Below are 20375 nucleotides of genomic sequence, written 5' to 3'. Positions count from 1 at the left end.
ACGAGACTAGGAGTTACGAGTCACCGGCATTTTGTCACGTGGCAGCATTTCCGAGGATTTCTGCGCGAGTTAGAGTTACAGGGGCGGAGTACCCGTGAAGTCCGGAGGAGACAAGCGCCCTGAACTCGTACATGTATCTAGTATACCAATAGCTATGGCTTATCAGATGGGCTCTGCTTCATCCCTGCTTCACCATGGTCCACACAAGAGCAGCTGTCTAAATTCACCAAGCTATCCATCAGGCTCAAATAGAGCGCCGAAGACAGGCTATTATAGCAGTAACTGTCATTGTTTTGACTGGGCGGGCCTTGGTAGTAGCCTGCCCTAATCCCTCAAGTAGGATGGTCTCGGATGTCTGATCACAATCTACGCCGGTCATGGTAGCCATCCCAATACTCTATAGAGAGAGAATCAAGCAGGCTGCCAAAAGGGTAGAGCCTCGAGATGATTTATGACCTGAGCTGATAACAACCGCCCGGAGTTACTGGGAGGCATCCGAACGCATGCACTCGCCCGAGTAACTCGAGTTTTCTCGAGATTGAAAACCGAGATATTATTACTATATTTGGGCATGAAATGCTGGTAACTCTAACTCCAACTCTTTGCCGAACAGGCCCTTAGACTCACGGCGTTTGCACTCACCAGGCGTCCAGAAGTTCGCACTGCTTAGTCACCACAAGCAAAAACGGTTGCTCGGCCATTTCTAAGGTTCATGTCTTCGTGCGACCTCCTTCGTAGCACATACCCCAGGTGGCCGACTGACACCTCGTACTGATGAGTGGTAGGGGGAGTATCGGTAGCTATATGAAGGCAAAACACCAAAAGAAAATGACCACCGCAGGGGTCGAACCTGCAATCTCCTGATTGCCCAATCGTAGTCAGACGCGTTGCCATTACGCCAGGCGGCCGTTATATAATGCTTCAATTATATATATATATATATCTTATTATTGCGCAGGAGTAGCAAGGTCTGAAGGATCCATGTCTTGACGTCTTACCATATACCCTACCCGCTTCTAGTTTCTCTTACACCTTCGCTGGGTCGATATGTTCTCGAGATTGCCTGGTCGTCTGTCCTCATCGTCTTCCTTGCGTAGGAACCCTCATGCGTCACTCTCAACTTTCCGGGTTTCATCTTTTAGCTCCCGGCTGCGCGGACCACCATCCGTTCTCCCGCTTCGCATGTTACATTCGTCTCTGCGGAAGAATGCGCCCTCGAACCTCCACCCACCGCGTTTAACGCGACAGTCAGACCGGAACTCCTTAGAACGATCACCCACGTTACGAGAAAACATCTACACTATCCCTAACTTGCTGACCGTCTCTCGCATGATCGCGTGCCCCGTCCTCGGGCTGGCCATCGTAAATGACAACTTCTATCTCGCGACTGGGTTACTTGTATATGCTGGCTTGACGGACTTGGTCTGCTTTCATTCTTTGCTAATCTCGTGTCATTCCGTGCTTGAGCTTGTTTGTTCGTTCTCAAGGTCGATGGATACTTGGCGCGAAGGTGGAACATGCAGTCCGTGGTTGGGACCATCCTCGACCCTGCCGCGGACAAGCTACTTATGACAACCTTGACGGTCACCTTGGCTATGAAAGACTTAATTCCAGGTATGCCCCTACCCTCCCCCACCCAATCTGACACGCTTCACCCATCGCACTCCCCACTAGTCCCACTGGCTGCAATCATCCTTGGACGCGATGTCTTGCTGAGCCTGTCTGCTTTTTACATCCGTTACACGACCCTCCCTGCACCAGTGGGTAGTCCCTGCCTCGTGTTCTGAAATCATGTTACCTCACGTCTGTCCAGAAAACCTTCAAGCGATATTGGGACTTCTCCATCCCCTCAGCCGAAGTGCGACCAACACAAATCAGCAAGGTAAGGTCATTCTGTCCGTATCCAGCCTAGACTAGGGTTAATTCGTCGCAGGTCAACACTGCACTTCAGTTGCTCCTCATGGGAACCGCGACTGTCAGTCCGATATTGCCGGTTGACATCAGCGTGCCGCTCGGAGCGTTGCAGTGCGTTTACTTATTTTTCTAATGTGCGTTCACTCACACTGCTTGCAGGTGTATTGTCGCAGGCACTACCATCTGGAGTGGCGCATCCTATCTCTTTGCGAAGGACGGCTTCCGCATCATCTCCGCAACAAAGACGCGTGGCCCTTCCCCACCGCCCTCATCGTCGTCATGATGTCACAACAGTCTATCTCTTCACGACGCTTTCGGAAGCTTTCGCGCACTGGACTATCACATATTCGTATTCACAGGCTGTGACATAAGACATAGTCGTAATGTAATCACAAAGCTCCAGAACATACAGCTACACGAATTATCAGCGGTCAAGATACGGTGACGGAGATGACGACATGGAAGAATGCGTAACAATACAAGAAACACCCGAAACGTGTCCGAAGGGGATCACTACGCCCTCGATGGACGGCTGTCGGAGCCTCTCCCCTTACTTGAGGGCTCCGCTTTTGTGGGCGCTGAGTCATTCACCAGTCTGCGTTTTCTGACTTCTTGCAGAGCGGCCTCAATGGCGGGTTTGGCGGCTCGTTGCTGTCTCCATTGTTCACTCGCTCGCCTGTATGTCGCCATCAACCTCACTTGAACATAGAAAGGAGCATATAACCCACCTCGTGCGATGGAGGAACAGAACAGTGTATGCGACGCTGCGCAACGTCCGAGTCTTCCCCTTCTTCTGTGCAGGATTGGAAGATAACGTGGGGAAGCCGATGCGCGCCACGGCTGCTAGGATTTTCTCCTCGCTGAAGGTTGTCATTGCAGTCAGTACTACATGCGCATTAGACGAACAGTTTGGCAGACCTTCGCTCGAAACGCGCCATCAAGACGAGCAAGTATTGCTTCTGGTACCCAAGATCGCACCGGAACGTCGACTCCCGCGTATACTTGGCCTTCAGATACTTGATTTGGACCATCAGCCCCTTGCACTCCTGATTGTGTTGTTGCTTCAGCGACACGAGCTGACGGTCGTCCCTACGACATGCATCTGGTCAGTCCAAGTCGTACCGCCAACAAGCAAATCACTCACGCAGCGCAGATGTGGCCCTTCCACTGCTCTGTCGCCTCGCGCATCTTGTCCTTCTGCCCGTCAAGCTCTTCCTTCAGGATGCGGATCTGCGTCTGTGCCTGCTTCTGCGCTCGCTCCGCCTTCGCTCGCTCCTCTTCCATCCTATCCTTCTGTGCTCGGAGAGCCTTTAGATCGCGCCCGAATGCCTCCGCATCATGGCGCACGCGACGGAGGTCGGCCTCGAGCGTAGCGACAGTCCTAGCGACGTCCCCTTTCTCAGCTGCCATGCGTGCCTTCTCGGCCTCAACACGTTCGAGCTCGGATGCCTGATCTGATAGCGCGCGGCGGAGGTCCTCGATTTCGAGCGTCCGCAGTGCAAGCTCGTGGCGCCGGTTATCATGAGAGGTTTGGGATGTAGCAAATTCACCCTTAAGACGGTTCACCTCCTAATTGGCGATAGATCAGCAAGAGTAGGATACACAGAGGAAGGCAGATTCGCGTACCTCCGAAGCTTTAGCATATTGACGCTGAAGCTCCTTGTGATCTGCAGCAAGCATTGAGCGTTCCTGACGGAGCTGCTCGATGTTCTCCAGGTTCTCTGCCACCTTCGCTTCGAGCAGACGAGCTTTCTGTTCAGCATTGGAATTGCTGCGTAGCTCTCGTTCAAGCTCGGAGTTCTCCTGCTTGAACTGCTGGAGTTGCTGGCGGACGTCAGCCATATCCTGTAACATCCAAGGTGAGTCCTATAGTCCTTTGAATATCCACAGGTTGCGTAACGTACGGATTCCGTACGCCGCAGATCGAGGAGAACGGCCTCCTTTTCTCGCTGCGCCTTGGTCTGCTCCGAAGTAAGCGCACGCAACCGGCTCCGCTCAGCCTTCAGCTGGGCCTCAAGCTCCTCCATGGTTCGCTTCGCTCTGTCAAGTTCCTATATGCGCCATGCCGTTCAACATATATCGGTGGAACCCTTGAGTGAAACTCACGCTCTGTATACCAGCACGGGCTCTCTCCCCCGCACGCTCGGTACTAGCGTACTTGCGAAGCTCGTCCTTGGCATCACGGACTTCTGCATTCAACCGGGTAGCTGCGTCTTGGAGAACGGCGTTCTCGCCTCGAAGTTTCTTCCTCTCGGCCTCCCACGTACGCTTCATATCGTCAAGTTGGGCGTTGACTTCCCTGAGTTCAGAGCGCAAAATTTCGCTGCTTCTTGTCGGAGGCTCGGCAAAGCTGATGGACATGTTGGAAGCCTCGAGAATGGAGCTACACGGGGCGCGTAAGAGACAGTAGCGCTACCAGAGCTGAAGATATACCCACCTTTCATCAGCGTCGCCATTGCTATCCAGGCCACGCATGTCAATCTTGGTACGGCATTTCTGACATTTGAGACGTTGTAGACGGCGAATCCTGCGGTCTTCCCGACGAGATAGCCTCGCGAGCTCGTCCTCAAGGTTGGCGATCTCGTTACGGGCGTCCTCAAGTTGTTTCGTCAAATCCACAACACCTATGCCAGCATCTTCGAGACGATCCAGCTTCTCATCAATGCTGGCATTCGCGCGGTCAAGCTCTTGCTGAAGTCTTCCCAGCTCCACCACAAGCGGGGCCATGGAAGGATCTTGCATGCTGTTTTGCAACCAAGTAAACTGAGAGCCCGTCAGCAAGCCACGCTTCGCAAGGATATCATATGAGAGAGCTCACATCTTTGAGAGGGCCTCCTGGTGTCTTAGGACTCTTGAGCGACATGTTAAGGAGCTGCCGGTGCAATGGAGACATGCCACTGCCGTTCGCCATCCTGGCAGGAGTGCCGAAGATGCCGCTTTGATTCCTGGCCGACTTGAGTCGCTCGAGCAAGTCTTCCTTCTCCTTCTCCAGAAGCTCAATGCGGGCGTCCTTTGCTCTGTCGATCGCTCTACGAGCGGGCGATTGAGCGACCATGGTTCTGAGGCGGGCAATCTCCTTGTTCGCATCGTCCACCTCTGCCTCCAGGGCCTCGATCTCAGCCTGCATATCGCGCGCAACGACGCTCTGGGATGGACCAGCCTGGAAGACAGAGCGCTCCTGTTGTCTCTCGGCAGCACGCTCGAGAGAAGAGATCGTGGCCTTCAGCGTCGCGACCTCCTGTTCATCCTCGAGCATTTTCTTTTCAGCCGCTTCCAGAGCGTCCTCCAACTGGCGTCCGAGTTCCGCAGCTCTCTCGGACTCGTCGATCAGGCGGTCGCTCTCTTGTTTCTCTTCCTCGAGCTCAGCCTCTGAGCGATCAATGGACTGTCGGGCCGCCGCGAGTTGTTGCTCCAGCTCTTCGATGCGGGCGTTGTCTGTCGCAGCGTCGGCCTCGTTCTGAGCGATAGCATCCTCGGCCTGCCTGAGCTGCGCGCGAGTCTTCCGAACCTCTTCTTCGAGCGCCTCGCATGCATGGACAGCTTCCGTGAGCTCTTCCATCTTCGAGTGAAGCTCCTCCTCCAATGCGGCCGTCCGCCGTCGCTCGGCATTCAGGTTGTCCTCCGCCTCGTCGAGCTGCTTGTGCCCACGCATGACTTCCTCCTCGAGCTCCTTGATCTCCATCCGTGCATTCCGCAGCTCGCCTTGCGTCTCCGCGAGCCGCTCATTCGCCGCGTTGAGCTCAGCGCCCATATCCCGTCCGTTCTCCAACGCCCCCTCCGCCTTCTTGATGCGCTCCGCAAGCACGTCCTTCTCGACCAACACAACTGCAAGCCGCCGCTCCGCGTCCTTGACCGCCTCCGCCTTCTCCGCCTCCGTGCGCTTGAGCGCCTCCTCGGCCTCGTTCAGCCGCCGCTCAAGGTCGGACACAATCCCCTCGACGCCCTTCTGCACATCGGCCATGCGCTCGTGCCAGCGCTCCTTGTCGCGCGCGCGTTCGGCGCGTTCGGCCTGCAACGCCTCTTCAGCCTTGGCCTTGTCCGCTGTGGCCGCGTCGAGTTCCTCCTTCATCTCCTCCACCATCTCCTCCATCGTCGCCTTCTCCTCCAACCACGCCTCCGCAGCGTCCTCCGCCAGATCGCCCAGTCCCAACGCTGGACCCGCACTCACCCGCCTGCCTCCACTAGCCCTCCTCCCCTGTCCCGTCCCCAGAGCTTGTATCGGAGTCGCCCCGATCCCCGAAGGCGGTCCTGAAGAGCCAGAAATCGGACTCGTCCCCTCGTTCAGTCCCCCACTTCCGACCTTCTCCTCAAACGCCCTCAGCTTTGCGACGAGCATCTCGTTCTCCTCCTGCAGCCTCCGATTCAGCCCGTGCAAGTAATTGTTCAGCTTCCCCGCATTGAACCGGCCGACGCCGGTCCCGCGCTCGCCTAGACCCATTACGGGGTCGAAGGACGCGTTCGCCCGCGCGTGTACGGCGAGGTCATGCGAGGACGCCGTCGAGACGAACGACGGGTGTTCAGGCGCGGGTGACTCCGAGCCAGAGCCCGAGTCCGGGTGAGCAGTGAGCAGAGAGCCGCTGGCGCCAGGTTCGGAGAGGCGGCGACGGGCAGCGATACCGGGACGAGGCGTAATGCCTGCGAAGGCGTCACGGAGGTTGGCGTTCACTCCAGGGGTCATGGTCACCCCAGGAGTCATGGTCACCTGGGCTTGGGACTCGGCCTGGGACTCGTCGCTGGGGTCGTACCGCTTGTAAGGCGTAGGGTGGCGCAGGCGGGGACGGGCGGTCGAGTTGATGACGGAGAGGAGGAAAGATCGCTTGTGTGCTGTAGCGGGGGTAGTCGGGTCCCCGTCGTATGCGTGCTCGTCGGCGTCTGCGTGCTCATACTCGTGCTCCTCGTCAATCGTTTCCTGCTCTTCAAACCGGGCTGGCCGGGGAGTCTCGTCGGCTTCGAAGCGGACTGCTGGCGGGTGGGGGGTCTCGTCGATGTCGAAGCGGACCGTATGCTGTGAAGGAGTGGTGGTTGGGAACGCAGGGGTCGTCGACGATGCCGGGACGCCAAACCGAGCCCTCGGACGAGGCTGGAAAGCCGGGGTGGGCGTGAACAACGCCGACTGAGGCGATGAGAAGGCAACAGACAGAGGCGTTGGGGACCGTACCCCGCGTGTCACGGAGACACCCTCAGGACTTAGATGACCCACTGAGGACGTCGCCTCATCAGATGAGAACGTGGGTTCACGCGAGCGGGACTGCTGCGACTGGTGGTCGCTCGCCCGGCTCTGCTCGAGCTCCCTCTCGGCCGCGACTTCGGGCAGCAACTCCGTGTCGTTCTCGTTCTCGGGACTGTGCATGGAGCTGGGAAACTCTGAGCTCAGGTTCATCTGGGTTAGGTCGCGTTCCTCCGGCCGGGGCGGTATTGCAGGTGAAGCTGTGGCGGACCTGGGCAAAGGAACAGTCAGGGCCGCGAGGGGAGGATCTGACTCTTGCCGTTGGTAACGATATGAGCGCGTGCTCTGCGGTGTTGAGTTAGACATGGATGAGGAGGGGGAGGATACGGTCCGTGTCAAGGACGGCGTGCGCGTGCGCGAGAGTGGCCGACGAAAGGAAATGTTTCGCAACTTGTCGAAGGGGGATTCCTGTAAGACGATGAGCCATCATAGCTTGTTTGGGCATAGCAAGAACCACGTGCGCACCTTAGGCTCGGAGCGCAAGCTCAGGGAATAGTCATAGTCGGATTTCTTGCGAGGCGTTTCTCCAATGTCACGCTCCTCCAACCCAGGAGAGTTCGATCGACTGACGGACTGCAGTGCGTCGGATAGGTCCAAGTCTGCATCAATTATATCTTCAATTGGCGGAGGGAGATAGTCTTCCGGCACAGAACTATGCGTGTCCTGGTCGCTGCTTCGAATATCTAGCTCCCCGCTGTCGTCCTTCCGAATCGGCAGGCTAGAAATGGAGCTGACGTCGAAACTATCCTCGGCATGTCCGGCTGAATCTCTCCCCGACGCTACTAGGCCACGCGAGACGGACAGGGATGATTTGGAGGAGCGAGAAGCGAGAGATTGCGCGAAGCGTGCCGTACTGGAGGTGCTGGAGGGCGCACGAACAGTGGACGCGATATGGGAGAGGACGTTTGGGGTGGAGTGGATAGGGGACGCCATCTGCATGTCATCTTGGCTGCTCTCGTGGTCGCTCTCCTCCATTGACGGTGGAGCGGCCGAGTCTTCGAAGGCGGGTAGAGAGGGCAGGGAGGGCATGTCTCGGTCTCCTTCCGCTTGTATTCGGCGCCATACTCGCGAGGGTGTTTCCAAATAGGCTGCCATATCGCGTTGACCTGCTCAGGCCTATAGTGTACTATGTTCCTAGAATTAGGAGAGCATGAGCAAACGTGGGCCGCTGAGTACGCGCAGCGAAGCGCCCTCTACGCGCAGCCACTCCACCAAAAAGGTCTGAACGAGTCCTCCAGCGGCTCGTCTTACGGAGCATTTGTCATAGTGGAATCGCACATGGATGCAGAGGTGCTCATTATCTGCATAGAGGCCAACACCCAATATGCAGAGTATCACATAATGCAACTTCGACGTGTCGGCGTATCAGGGCAAATGGGCATATCCCGCCACCGCCATGCATTCCATGAAGTCTCGATACTCACCGTGTGATACTCCAATGTCTTGCACCGTCCCTTCCGAGCTATCCAGCGTGTTGTGGCTCCGGAGAGGCGAGAGAGATTGAGCGATGCGCCGGGTTCTCGGTAAATCTCGAGTATGTATCCTGATAGGGATTGTATACACTGAAGCCAGAATCAGACAATATGAATGTAACAGGTTGACTCCAGAGAGCAAATCAGGGAGGTGAGTCCGTCGGGAGTCGTGGCTATCAGGAACAGTGGGCGTTTACAGTCGCGGGTTCAACTACACGTGATCGTCGCGTTTCCTTCAAGCGCCGAAGTGTACGGCATGCGATCACGTGGGGTGATGCGACAGACGCGTCGCGCCTGCTGAGGCTGAGGCAGATGAAGCTGTTGACAGCGTACCACCACCCGCGTTTCCCTCAGTCCCCGCTATCCTCCCTGCGACTCAATTTGCTCACCGACTCGCGCAGCAGCGGAGCGTTGAGTTTTTTCTCGACGTCCTTTAGTGTCTTCTGGTAGGGATGTCTAGTACTCAGTTCCTATGCAGCATATGTCAAGACCACCATGCGCTGGAGCACATGCGCTCTATACCATGCGGTGCGTCTCAGCGCAACATACCAGATAAATGGTATCTCTGACACTTGACTCTGCAGGACATGCCTATTGCGCCGACTGCCTGAGCCGCTACGCCTCGGGCCGCGGTCAGCATCCCTGCCCACAATGCCGCACCAGCTTTCGAATAGGGCAGGTGCATCCCATCTTCCTCGAGCTCGCAGACTCTCCCTCTCAGCAACCTCTAGCGTCCGGCAGCAGCGAGCCTGCGTGCCATTCCGACGGGTTCCATTACCAACTCGCCAAGTCTCTGCGAGACATCAATCAAGTGGAGGAGGACCAGAGGTTCCAGACAGTGGCACGGGCCGCGAAGGGACTGGAGGACGTCTATGGGCTGATGGACCGGCGCGATTGCATGCTAGTGAGCCCCGGCCGCGTCTGTTCACTCCGCCATCTCCCCTTCACGCTCAGCTCCCGCTATCCCTAGGAACTCCTCACGGCGATAGCCGCACGATGGCAAGGGATGCTGCCCGTCTTCAATTCGCTCTCCAAGCAACGCTCGGATATTGTCAAGCTCAAGGACGAGCTCAAGCAGACGCAGCGAGGAAAGACCCACGCGGAGAACGTGGCGCGCCAGGCGATCGAGACGTCCGAGCGAACAATGCCGGTCCTAACCAAGACAAAAGAAGACCTTGCGCAGACCCAGCAGGAGTTGGGCGCGTTGAAGAGGGTGACGGAGGAGTATAAGGTCGAGTTGCAGAAGCAGCGAGAGGAAGTGGGCGGCTTGCGTACGCGACTGCACGCACTGAAGGCGCAGGTACGCACTGCGACTACGCTCTGTTGGTTCTCCGTCGACGTAGCCGTGATTTTGCAGGAGCGGAAACAGAAGGAGGAGATCAAGAGGCTCCGCGAGGAGAACAGGGAAACCAGCCGCTTCCTCCAATTCGTTGCTGAGAGCCAAGCGCAGGCAGAGCAAGATACTCAGGACAGCTTGGATGTCCAGCTGTCATCGGAATCGGACGATGTTGTACGTATCGACATTCCCCTTCTCCGCCACGCCGCCGGGCTGATGAATCAACAGGGACTTGAATTCCTCACTTCGGACGTCGACAGCTCCCGCCACCCTGCGTTCGAACCCACTACCTCCCGCAAACGGCGAAGACCCGAAGCCGATGAGTGCCTACCTACTTTCGCCTCCGAGACTGTCATCTACAGTCCCCGACCGTCTCCCCGTCGGCCGGCGCGGCGTGAACCTCTCGCGGTGAAGCCTCCTATCTTCAGCTCAGACTGGAATCTGCCACAACCTCCGGCAAAACAGCGAAAACCCGCCTCGAGGTCAGGAGCAGAGTCCCTGGGTGACGTAGGATTTCCGATCAATTTGGACGAGAAGGGTAGGCCGAAGGGTGCGGTACTGAGCGGGTCGAGACAAAGATTGAAGCCCTAGGGAAGCTCCCTCCGGCTCTGCGTCTTGCTCCTTCAGCCCCTCCCCCACTCCGCATATCTCTGTAGGTAGTATGAAGTTTCTTGATATTGATCCCACATGCCCTCAGCCTGCTTCTTCGCGGTCCGAAAGGCAAAAAGGTGTCAAGAAGAGACTTTCGTGCACGAGATAATGAGTGTCTGGATTGAGTGAGGCTTGTTGTTTGGTGCTCGTCACGATAGGGAATTATCTGGAGACCCAAGCAGGCTTTCGATGACAGTGCGGTGACTGCATTAAAGCAATGACTGACCCAGATATGGACCCCTAAGGTGTAGCGCAAGCGACGTAAATCGGGATGTACCATTGGGCGCCGCTCTTCGGGAGAGTTCCTGAGCATCGCGGTGAGACTCAGAATCCGCTGCGTCAGCCGGCCGTTGGGGAGTTCGAGTCACAGTCATAAGTAGCAACAAGCCTGTCGACTAACTTGAAAGTGACTATGTACGTACCAATTGCCGCTTGACCGCTGCCCCTGGACACTCTGGTTCGAGACAAATCTTCAGGCGTTCCCCGAGGTGCCCCGCGGAGAGGACGGGAGAAACAGGAGATGCTTGCGACCGTTGTTCCTGTCAGACTGTCGAGAACTACTCGTCTCCGATCAAGATCCCGCAAGCTGGGGAGCAACCATGTATAAGTACACTGACGACCAGTTGAGCTTCTCCCTGGGGACACGCCGCCGAGTCTCTTGCAGTGTCCTGGACTACGATCGTGGGAACACGCGTACCGCCCGCTATGCCCAGCGTGCTCCCGGTAGCCTGTAGGCGAACACGAATCGAAACTGCACTGGGGTGGCCGCGTTCGACACCCTCTGCGTCACCGTCTTCGAGCGTGAGCACATCGAGCGAAGCAGCGACGGCATCACAGTCTCCGTCACGCATCCATCGTTCCCGACGACTCCGACTCTCTCTGAGCGCAGTCCCACCGAACACTGGCTCTCGTCACCCGCCACGGGCACCCCAGAATCTGCTCTGCGATTGGCCCATTCGTCGTCCGGCACACACCGTGTTCTATCGCAAACACGAGTCTCGAAAGAGTCTGAGTAAATGTCCAGCGGCTCCCATCTCACCTCGCCCCTCTCCCCTCCTCGTTCTGTGTCTCGACCGTCTTCGCGAGGATCTATAGGACGTTCTTCCAGTCCGTCCGTATCATTAGGCGACGAAACCGGTGCGTATTCATACTTTGTTCACCCCGCTTCGTAAGGCTCGTGCTCTTACACCGGCTATCCATGTTACGTTCCCCATTCCGACCACCTTCTTCGTACACCGTTCACATCTCCCGTCTTTCGATCATGATCATCGCCGCTGCCATGTCTGTCATACGAATGCCCGGTCGTCCATCTGAACTGGCGCCCGAAATACTCCTCGCCCCGTCCTCCGTTCCGTCAACTCCTCCTTCACCCTACTCCCCTCCCCTCTACTGCTCACTCGCTCACATCCCGCCCATCCGCAGTTGCCATCCGCCAGAACATCTCCGCGCTCAAGCACAACATCCGGCACCAGCAAGCCCAGCTCGCCGCGCTCGAGAACACCGTCCTCCGCGGCCCGCGCCCCTACCCGCCCGGCATCTTCAACTCGCCCCCGCACTCCCCCGCCGAGCTCGATCTCTCCGTCCCCCAACGCCCGTCCTCCTCCGACTCCGCATACTCCCCGCGCGCGATCAAGATCGCCAGGCGCAGCTCGTTCGAGGCGCTCCAAGGACTCGCAGGCCCCGACTCGAGCCTACCGCTCCCGCGGCGCAACAACATGTCGTTCGGGGACGAGAACGGGATCCGGGAGGGCATCCCGACGGGGAGTGGGAGCGGGCAGAGGAGCGATAGCCCGACGAGAACGCTGAGCCGTGAGTGTTCCTTGTGACCCCTCCCCCCAGTCGTCCGCGTACTGAGGCCGGGGCAGGCATCCCCGTCTCGTCAGTAGGTCAGTGCCTCCAGGATCATCCCAGATGTCCGTGGCCCGTGGACGGCAGCGTTGACCCTCTGGGGTTGGCGTTGGCTGTTTCGAGTGTGTCGGGCAGATTTGATCACGCGCATGCGAGCGGGTGGGTGTGCGATGAACGTAGGTGGAGGCAACTGGGAGCAGTGATCGGTTGAATGTTTGGAACACGGGGGGCAGGTATCGGGCGCGATTCGCGCTGAGTCAGACTTGGCTGGGAGTGTGCATACATTCCGCGGCTTTTGTCTCTTCTCACGGGGAAGATGCGTCTGGCAGGTTTGCTGTATGAATAATCGTGTCAATGCCCGGCACTCGTTCTGTGCATAAAGTGGGGATTCCCAGTGCACACAGCACAGGTGCCGATTTCCTAGAATTCCGCGTTGACACGCTTCCCGGCCTCGTCGATCAGGTACGCTAACGCCGAATGTCTATTGCAGGAAACGCACGCGCACTAGCAGAAGAAGACGGCGACAGCACTTTGCGATCCTCACTGAGTGTCTCGACAACGTCAGCAGGCGGCGTGTCACCGCGGCGGGCCTCGTTTGCGCCCGGGAACACGACGAAGGTCCTCGCCGACCTCCAGGCAGGCGTGTTGAACGCGAAGAACGCGCTGGAGAACACGAAGGCGCAGCTACGCGTGAGCCAGCGGCAGGTCAGCCAGCTGACGCGGCAGACGGAGGACCTGAAGGAGGTGCGGGAGCGGCTGCGGCTGGAGAACGAGGGGCTGAACAACGTCGTCGCGCGGAAAGAGCGGCTGCTGCAGGAGGTGCGCTCCCCTGTCGTCCCCGATATGTATGTATGCAGTGCTCACGGACGAACCCTCGCCGCAGGTGCTCGAACGCGCACGGAAAGCGGAGGCAGAAGTGATCTCGCTCAAGTCGCAGCTCAAGAACGAGACGACGACGTCGAAGAAGACGATCCGCGACATGGAGTCCTCGCTGACCGAGTGCACCGCGCGCACGCAGAAGGCGGAGCGCGAGTACGCCGTGCTCCGGGACTCGATCAAGGGCCTCGTCGAGTCGTTCCAGACGGACGCGCTGACGCTTCGCGAGGAGGTGAAGCGGCGGGAGGACAAGCTGAAGGCGGACGCGGAGGAGATGGGCAAGAAGTACAAGCGGCTGCTCGAGCAGGTGCAGAAGGAGCGCGAGTCGGGCGGCCTGGGCGAGATCAAGTGGCTGCTGTACGAGAACAAGCGGCTAACGGAGCAGATGGAGACGGTGCTCAAGGAGGAGATGGGCGAGCTGCGGAGCGAGGTCGACCGGCACGCGCAGGAGAGTGACGAGGCGAACCAGACAGCAAAGTGCGTTGGCCTCGGCGTGGTCTCGTCTCTGTTTTGTTGGCTGACGCTCTCCCAGAACGTTGGCCGCGGAGCTCGGTCGGCTACGGCGACTCATGCGACAAGCAGGCGCGGTGGCGGCGGCCGAGGCGCGGAAATCATGAGTTTCGGTTACACTTTGACATTGACTTCTTCGAATCCGAGTCGGGATCTTGTACACGCTCTTTGACCGTCCCCTTCCCAAGTTCATTCTCAACTACACGCTCACGCCTTCTCACGTTCTCTCTACTCTATCTCCATCTCTCTCTGTGTCCCCCCCCTTGTTGCATATTTTGTACGTCGTCTGCGTCAGTCCCATCGCTCTGCTGTACTTTCCTTCACCTCCACACTTCTGGCGGGGACGCATCGCCATCATCTACCATTGCTGTGGCAGCACGCATCCTGGATCAGGACTAATTATATTGCATGGACTGGACGGTCTTGTTTCTCCGACCCGTTGGCCCACGCTCGAGCCTCCAAACCGTCACCTTTCTGATCCTCAGCGAGGACGCCATATTAACTATCTCGACGGCCTTGTAATCTTATCAGATATGATTAGATGATGAACGGCCGCCCCCGCCTCAGAACCCCGGCTTGACGGGTTCGGCACAAGCCAATGCCCGGTGCTATACTTAAGTCCCCATCATCACGCAGAAACCATCAATGCGAGTTGCAGGCGATCGAGAGGGGATCTTGCTCTGAAGGATCCACCCTGGGTCTTGTTGACGGTGACTGACGCGACAACTCAAGCCAAATTCTGCATTTGCATAGTCTGCGAGACCTACATACGAACATTTCGCTCTGATGCCGCGCCGTCAATAATCGCGAAGCCGGCTTTCGTCGCGGTCAGGTGCGGGTCAAAACCTTGTCAGCAGAAGCGGAGACGATGCACGGGGCTAGCGCCTGGATCGGGACCCGATCTGCTTTCACATGCCGGCAACTTGCTGCTCCCTGTTACCGGTTCCCCGCCCCCATATGCCCCAGGTCTTCATAAACTCTACTCGAACCCCTCTTCGCCCTTCGTTAACCATTCCTCACCACCTCCGCCGCGTTTTGGATTCATCATCATGGCCACGATCACGACTCCCATCACCGAGATGTTCGGTATCAAGCACCCCATCCTGCTTGCAGGTACGGAACCGAACGCGTGTACTTAGTACGCCGCAGATGGTCGACGTTAGCTGACTGTCTTTCTCATTGCAGGTATGAACGTTGCGGCAGGTCCGGAGTTGGCAGCTGCCGTGTCAAACGCGGGCGGTCTTGGCGTCATTGGCGGTCTCGGATACACTCCCAAAATTCTCAGGCAGCAGGTACGTAGGGCCTACCTGCCATCGAACCATTGAGCTGACACGACCCGTCCTCCCGCTCTTCCCCCTCCCTATAGATCAAGGCCATCAAGGATGACCTTGTCGACAAGAGCCTTCCCTTCGGTGTCGATCTACTTCTTCCCCAGGTCGGCGGCAACGCGCGTAAGACGAACGTGAGTGCTGTTCGACTTGACCCCTATTGTAGGTGTCATGAACTGACGATCGCGATCGACGCATGCGTGCGCCCACAGTACGACTACACAAAGGGCCAGCTTCCCGACCTCCTTGACGTCATCATCGAGGAGAAGACTTCTCTCTTCGTCTGCGCCGTCGGCGTTCCTCCCAAATGGGCTGTCGAGAAGCTCCACAAGGCGGGCATCCCCGTGATGAACGTAAGTCTGCCGCGCTGCGCCCAAGCATACATACCTCGCTGAATCCTATCCCGTAACCTCACAGATGGTCGGCCACCCGAAGCACGTCGAGAAGGCGCTCGACGCCGGCTGCGACCTCATCTGCGCGCAGGCCGGCGAGGGCGGAGGCCACACGGGCGACATCCCCGCGACCATCCTCATCCCCGCCTGTGTCGACATCGTCAAAGGCCGCAAGTCGCCGCTCACGGGCAAGCCCATATACGTCATCGGGGCGGGCGCCGTGTACGACGGCCGCTCGCTCGCCGCGAACCTCTCCTGGGGCGCGCAGGCGGTCTGGGTCGGCACGCGCTTCGTCGCCAGTGAGGAGGCGGGCGCGCCGAAGGCCCACAAGGAGGCGCTTGTTGGCGCGGGATACGAGGACGCTATCACGACGCTCATCTACACCGGGCGGCCGCTCCGGGTGCGGAGGACCCCGTACGTTGATGACTGGTGCGTGTTTGTTGCCGGTGTCGGCTTGGATTATCTGCTCAGGAGGCTGACCGTCATTCGTGGGTACAGGCATAACAACCGGCAAGAGGAGATTAAGGAGCTCACGTCGAAGGGTATCATCCCTGTCGAGCACGACCTGAAGCAGCACCCTGAGAAGTCGCTGCAGGCCCGTGCATGGCTCATAGGCCGCGTCGCGTCGCTCATCCACGATGTCCTCCCGGCGAAGGTGATCGTAGAGAACATCGTGAACGACGCCGCAAAGATCCTGCAGGAGAACGCGGCGAAGGTGTCGGTCAAGTCTAAGCTATAGGCGGTATTTATTGGATGTACTTCTGGACACACGGCGCACAGACTATTGACGATCCATATTTCATTGAGGACATGTCTGAAGATCAACCGACGCTCTATGATGGTCTGAGATGTTCTCAGGACTTGTGCAGAGCATTGCGACTGCCCATATATGCGAACCCCACTGTAAGGAGTATTGGCGCCCATCGAAGTGACAGCCGGCCTCATATTGCCGGGCGGGCACGTCAAAACATCTGCGCGGAACGGCGGGCACCTCTGTCACATACCTGACAAGACGCTCGAGAGACTCGTCCCCTATCTATGAGGCGAAGGCGTCAACCCCTCTGGCTTGTAAGCAATTGCTTGATGAAACTTTAATTTAAAGTGTCGGTGGCGTTGTGGTTGGCAGGCCGCTTGAAGATTGATGAGTTCGCGATCGTGCCGTCTCTGGCCCAAGCACTCACTGCTCTGCGAGTACTGCACTGCATTTCAACGAGACACAGTAGGCTCTATTCGATGCGGTTTGCCCGCTTGACATTTTGCCCTTTTAAACCTCTCCTAAAAGTCAACTACTGGACTCGGGGGCGAAGCTGCTAGATGCTTAAAAGTCGCCGCAAGTGCCCGCAGAGCGTGATCGGAACCGTTGAACGTCGTTGCAGAGACCACTGCCGAACGTACATGAGCCGTTATACATTTGCCCAACTTCCAATGAACCGGGAATCTGCATAGTACGATAGCACCTCTGCTGATGGCAAGTTGTATCTGGCATGATTGTTGCCACAATGGGCTGTGTTTCCCGGAGGACACGCTGCAGCTGGTGCCTGAATCAGAGCTGGAGCTTCCGGATTCGTACTTAAGTATCTTATTCGGGACCGAAGCGGAGGTCTGCACGTGCGTTGCCCTGCCAAGCCTCGACAAGGCGAAGGTAATTCCGGCGTACACGGATATCATCGTAAACACGGAGTCCACGTCTTGTGCAGAGCTGTAGCGTCTCATCGGAGGCTGCATGGTTACGGGGCCGTAGGGGCGAGGTGAGACAGACCAATATGACTCACCTGAAGAGCGAACTCATGACCACCAACTCGCACGGAACGATGGCCCTGAGGACAAATATCAATCATTCTCTGATTATACTCCAGGTAAGCTAGAGCAGAGGGCGAGCGAACAATAGTAGTTTTGTGTTAGAAGCCGCGAGGCGTCGAATAAAGTCCAAGTCAATTCCCAGTAAAGTTTCGTAACACAACACGGCCGCCATCCAAACCGAAGCCGTCGCTCTAGAGTAGGGCGGCCATCGCGATACCGACTACGACAGCGAGAGAAGCAGTAGAGACACCAATCGCGCCGGCACCGTTGCCACCAAGGGGGTTGCCGTTCTTCGAGGCACCACCGGTGCTGCTGGCACTGGACGCCGTGTCGGCGGTGTTGGCGGGGCTGGTCGCGGTCGCTGTCGCCGCGGTGCTGCCGCCGTTGAACGTCACGGAGACCTTGACAGTGCTGGGAGTACTACCACCGGTCACAGCGGTGCTAGATATGGGCGCAGCAGTAGCAGTAGCAGTGGCTGACGCGCCGCCGGAGGGGAGGGTGAGCGAGAGGGGAGTAACGTTCACGCCGGCCTGGTCACACGTCTCCTCGTAGTCTATCAGTAGCGAGGGGGTGAGATCACTGAGCCCGAGATGCGGAGAGAATCGCTTACTGTCCAGGCTCTCCTGGGACTGGGACAAGGTGGATGCGTCGGGACTAAGGCTGAGCGCGCACTCGAGACAGGTGTAGAGACCCTGATTTGTGCTGGTGCTGCACAAGCAGCTCACGTCCGTGCAGGTCTAAGGAACTTTAGTGAGTCTCGCTTCAGACTATATGAGATGGCGATTGGCAAACTCACATTGATGGCGGTCACGGCGGTAGAACAGTCGCTCTGACACTGAGCAGGGATCTGCGAGGGATCGAAGCCCGTCTGCCTCCTGATGATAGCAGCGAGAGGGAAGGCACCAGCGAGAGCGGTAGCGGCCGCTGATTCACTTCTTAGGAACCAGCTCATCAATATCAAGGCGTGACACTTACTGTGACCAGCGAAAACCGCAACGGAGAGAACAGCGAGGCCGTACATCATGAAAGAGAAAGTAGCTGGCGGTGGCGAAGGGAAGAAGGGAGGAGAAGTTGGGAAAACAACCGAGCCCTGGTATCCCCGACGGCGTTCATGATGGCTTTATACTCGTTGATGGATGGGATGCAATTGGTTGCCCGGCGTCAGACGCGGGCGGTTGTCGATCAGGGTCCCGCAAGGATGTCGAGGCTTTGTCTTGGCGATGGCAGTCCCCCGCGCCTTACACAGAGGTCATGCATTTCGGCTGTGCTCTGTTCCGAATAAGGCAATATTCATACGCATCGGAGACCACGCCCAGGCGTCCGTTTCGACCTTTTGACAGATTTTGCCGCCACCCACTACGCTAGTAGTCCCCATGGGCTGCCAACGCGAGGCTCGTAAATGAAAAACAGCGCATGGCCCGTCACATCCTGACATCCAAAGGCTACAGCCTCCTTGACGTCGGATGGGACAAGCAGATACCCTTCATCATATCCCGAGCTACCCGTACCGAGGCTACTACTCGAACAGTACGAAGCCCTGCCTTAGCTGTGACTCATTGATAGGACCCGGCCCGGGCTGACATTCCAGTGGACTTCTAACTCGTCCGAGTTCAACACCGATATCTTCTTGATTGACTGGATCTACTTGAGGGACAGATTGAGTACTTACAAGGTGAGGTGAAAATATTGGCATGGTCTACGGGCCAGTGGATCCCCGCGCGATACATCATGCTCATTAACTCTGTACGTCGTGAGAACCATGGCTCAGAGCGTCGCTCGCGATCCGTGATGACAGGTCATGAAAAAACTTACCTAAAGGTCCTTACACCGCGCACGTCCTTACTCAGGCTGCGAAGTACTTCTCGTCGAGCGGGACACTCAAGTTGACCAGGCGCACACCTGCACCGAAAGATATTATCAGCGGATGAAAGTAACCTCGGCGCTCAAGGTCAATAAAACCTCGAATAACAGAAGAACTGGGGAGGTGTCTTCAATCAGAGATCGGGTTGCCCTGTTCTCGTCCGCCACATTAATTCTACATGGTATCATGCATTCTCGACGATCTGTTGGGTGGGATGAGTCGCGATATCGGAATCCGTGCGCTCAGGCGCTTATCATCGCATACGCATCCCCTGTCGGCTTACAGCTGTTCCCGCTCGTCACGGAGGTGCCTGCCCACAGGGGTGGCATATCGCGTGGAGGGCTTCCGGTTTGCCGTTCGTCCCTTGCCCCACTTCTCTCCCGAGGAACTTGTCAACCCGCCGCACGCCCTAGTCAGCTTCAGGCCTGAACAAACTTGAACGAGCCGCGTTGGCTGGAGGTGCGAATTACTCGGGGTCCACACGTCGAGCCGTTTCCCTGTCATAACATGGCTCGTGGCACAAGATGAAGCGCTTAACCAACCCACCCGGGCAAGGCTGGGTGACGGTTGCTCCCGAGCCGAAGGAATATTGAATGGCACAACCGAATTGGCCCAAAATCACGGTGGACCTTGCTCAAAATATCGAGACTGTTGAGTCCGGCGAGTCTGCCGGAGTTGTTTTGGACAATGATTATTGTCCAGGGTCTATGACAGCGTAACTCGTGCCACCCCCTCGCCGCTTTACATCTGCTTTGTCTCTAGTAGTATATAGGTTAAGGGCTCGCAGCCCAGGATCCTCGTCCCCTCGCCCTTCGGGAGCTCGCGCTCCTCGAGCTTTCGTTTTTTGCCCGCTGGTTGGTGCACACCACGTCGTTCACGGTGTTGCCCAATGGGGACCACTAGCTCCTTTCTTCGGCGATCCGCTCGCCACCCCTCCGGGCATCCGTGCCCTCGCCACTCGCCACTCCTCCGGGCAGCTCGCTGCGCCCTCTCGTCGTTCCGCCTGCCCTCCGGGGCCTCTTACGCGGTGATCCGCTCACTGCTTCCTCCCCAACCCGGCCCCCCGCCCGGCCGCATCATGCTCACTCCATCCCTTCTCCTCGGGCCGGCCCGCCCTCCCTCGATGAATCCGCTCGCCATCACTCCTCCTTGGGCCCGGG

At 57.7% G+C, this 20375-nt stretch overlaps 4 protein-coding genes and 1 non-coding gene across 5 annotated transcripts; 3 read left to right on the top strand and 2 right to left on the bottom strand.

The window, feature by feature from the left end:
• Positions 1–829: 829 nt before the first annotated feature.
• Positions 830–908, bottom strand: DICSQDRAFT_t47. Its single transcript has one exon. It is a non-coding gene; the product is annotated as a tRNA-Arg (tRNA).
• A 274-nt stretch (positions 909–1182) lies between these two features.
• On the top strand, positions 1183–2197 carry DICSQDRAFT_53801 (uncharacterized protein; the record flags this gene model as incomplete). Its single annotated transcript, XM_007363211.1, has 6 exons — positions 1183–1422; positions 1488–1614; positions 1675–1760; positions 1814–1882; positions 1934–2025; positions 2074–2197. 6 exons carry the CDS (start codon positions 1183–1185, stop codon positions 2195–2197), a joined length of 738 nt encoding a protein of 245 aa, XP_007363273.1.
• Positions 2198–9264: 7067 nt separating this feature from the next.
• Positions 9265–14706, top strand: DICSQDRAFT_178870 (uncharacterized protein; the record flags this gene model as incomplete). Its single annotated transcript, XM_007363210.1, has 10 exons — positions 9265–9292; positions 9345–9517; positions 9584–9913; positions 9971–10123; positions 10178–10487; positions 12023–12409; positions 12466–12486; positions 12939–13267; positions 13332–13801; positions 13857–14706. 10 exons carry the CDS (start codon positions 9265–9267, stop codon positions 13939–13941), a joined length of 2286 nt encoding a protein of 761 aa, XP_007363272.1. The 3' UTR covers positions 13942–14706.
• A 147-nt stretch (positions 14707–14853) lies between these two features.
• DICSQDRAFT_178869 (2-nitropropane dioxygenase) lies at positions 14854–16357 on the top strand. The gene is made up of 6 exons (XM_007363209.1): positions 14854–14947; positions 15020–15126; positions 15201–15296; positions 15375–15515; positions 15580–15983; positions 16053–16357. The coding sequence occupies exons 1-6, from the start codon at positions 14884–14886 to the stop codon at positions 16291–16293; spliced, it is 1053 nt and encodes a 350-aa protein (XP_007363271.1). The 5' UTR covers positions 14854–14883; the 3' UTR covers positions 16294–16357.
• Positions 16358–17371: 1014 nt separating this feature from the next.
• DICSQDRAFT_160181 (uncharacterized protein) lies at positions 17372–18435 on the bottom strand. Its single transcript, XM_007363208.1, has 4 exons — positions 18330–18435; positions 18151–18278; positions 17965–18091; positions 17372–17907 (listed from the first exon to the last, which is right to left on the bottom strand). Exons 1-4 carry the CDS (start codon positions 18376–18378, stop codon positions 17546–17548), a joined length of 666 nt encoding a protein of 221 aa, XP_007363270.1. The 5' UTR covers positions 18379–18435; the 3' UTR covers positions 17372–17545.
• Between the last annotated feature and the right edge of the window lie 1940 nt (positions 18436–20375).

Source organism: Dichomitus squalens, assembly GCF_000275845.1.
Source record: "Dichomitus squalens LYAD-421 SS1 unplaced genomic scaffold DICSQscaffold_5, whole genome shotgun sequence".
NCBI classification, from domain to species: Eukaryota; Fungi; Basidiomycota; class Agaricomycetes; order Polyporales; family Polyporaceae; genus Dichomitus; species Dichomitus squalens.
Note: the sequence above shows the minus strand (reverse complement) of the source record. Positions and strands in the feature narration are given on the sequence as shown.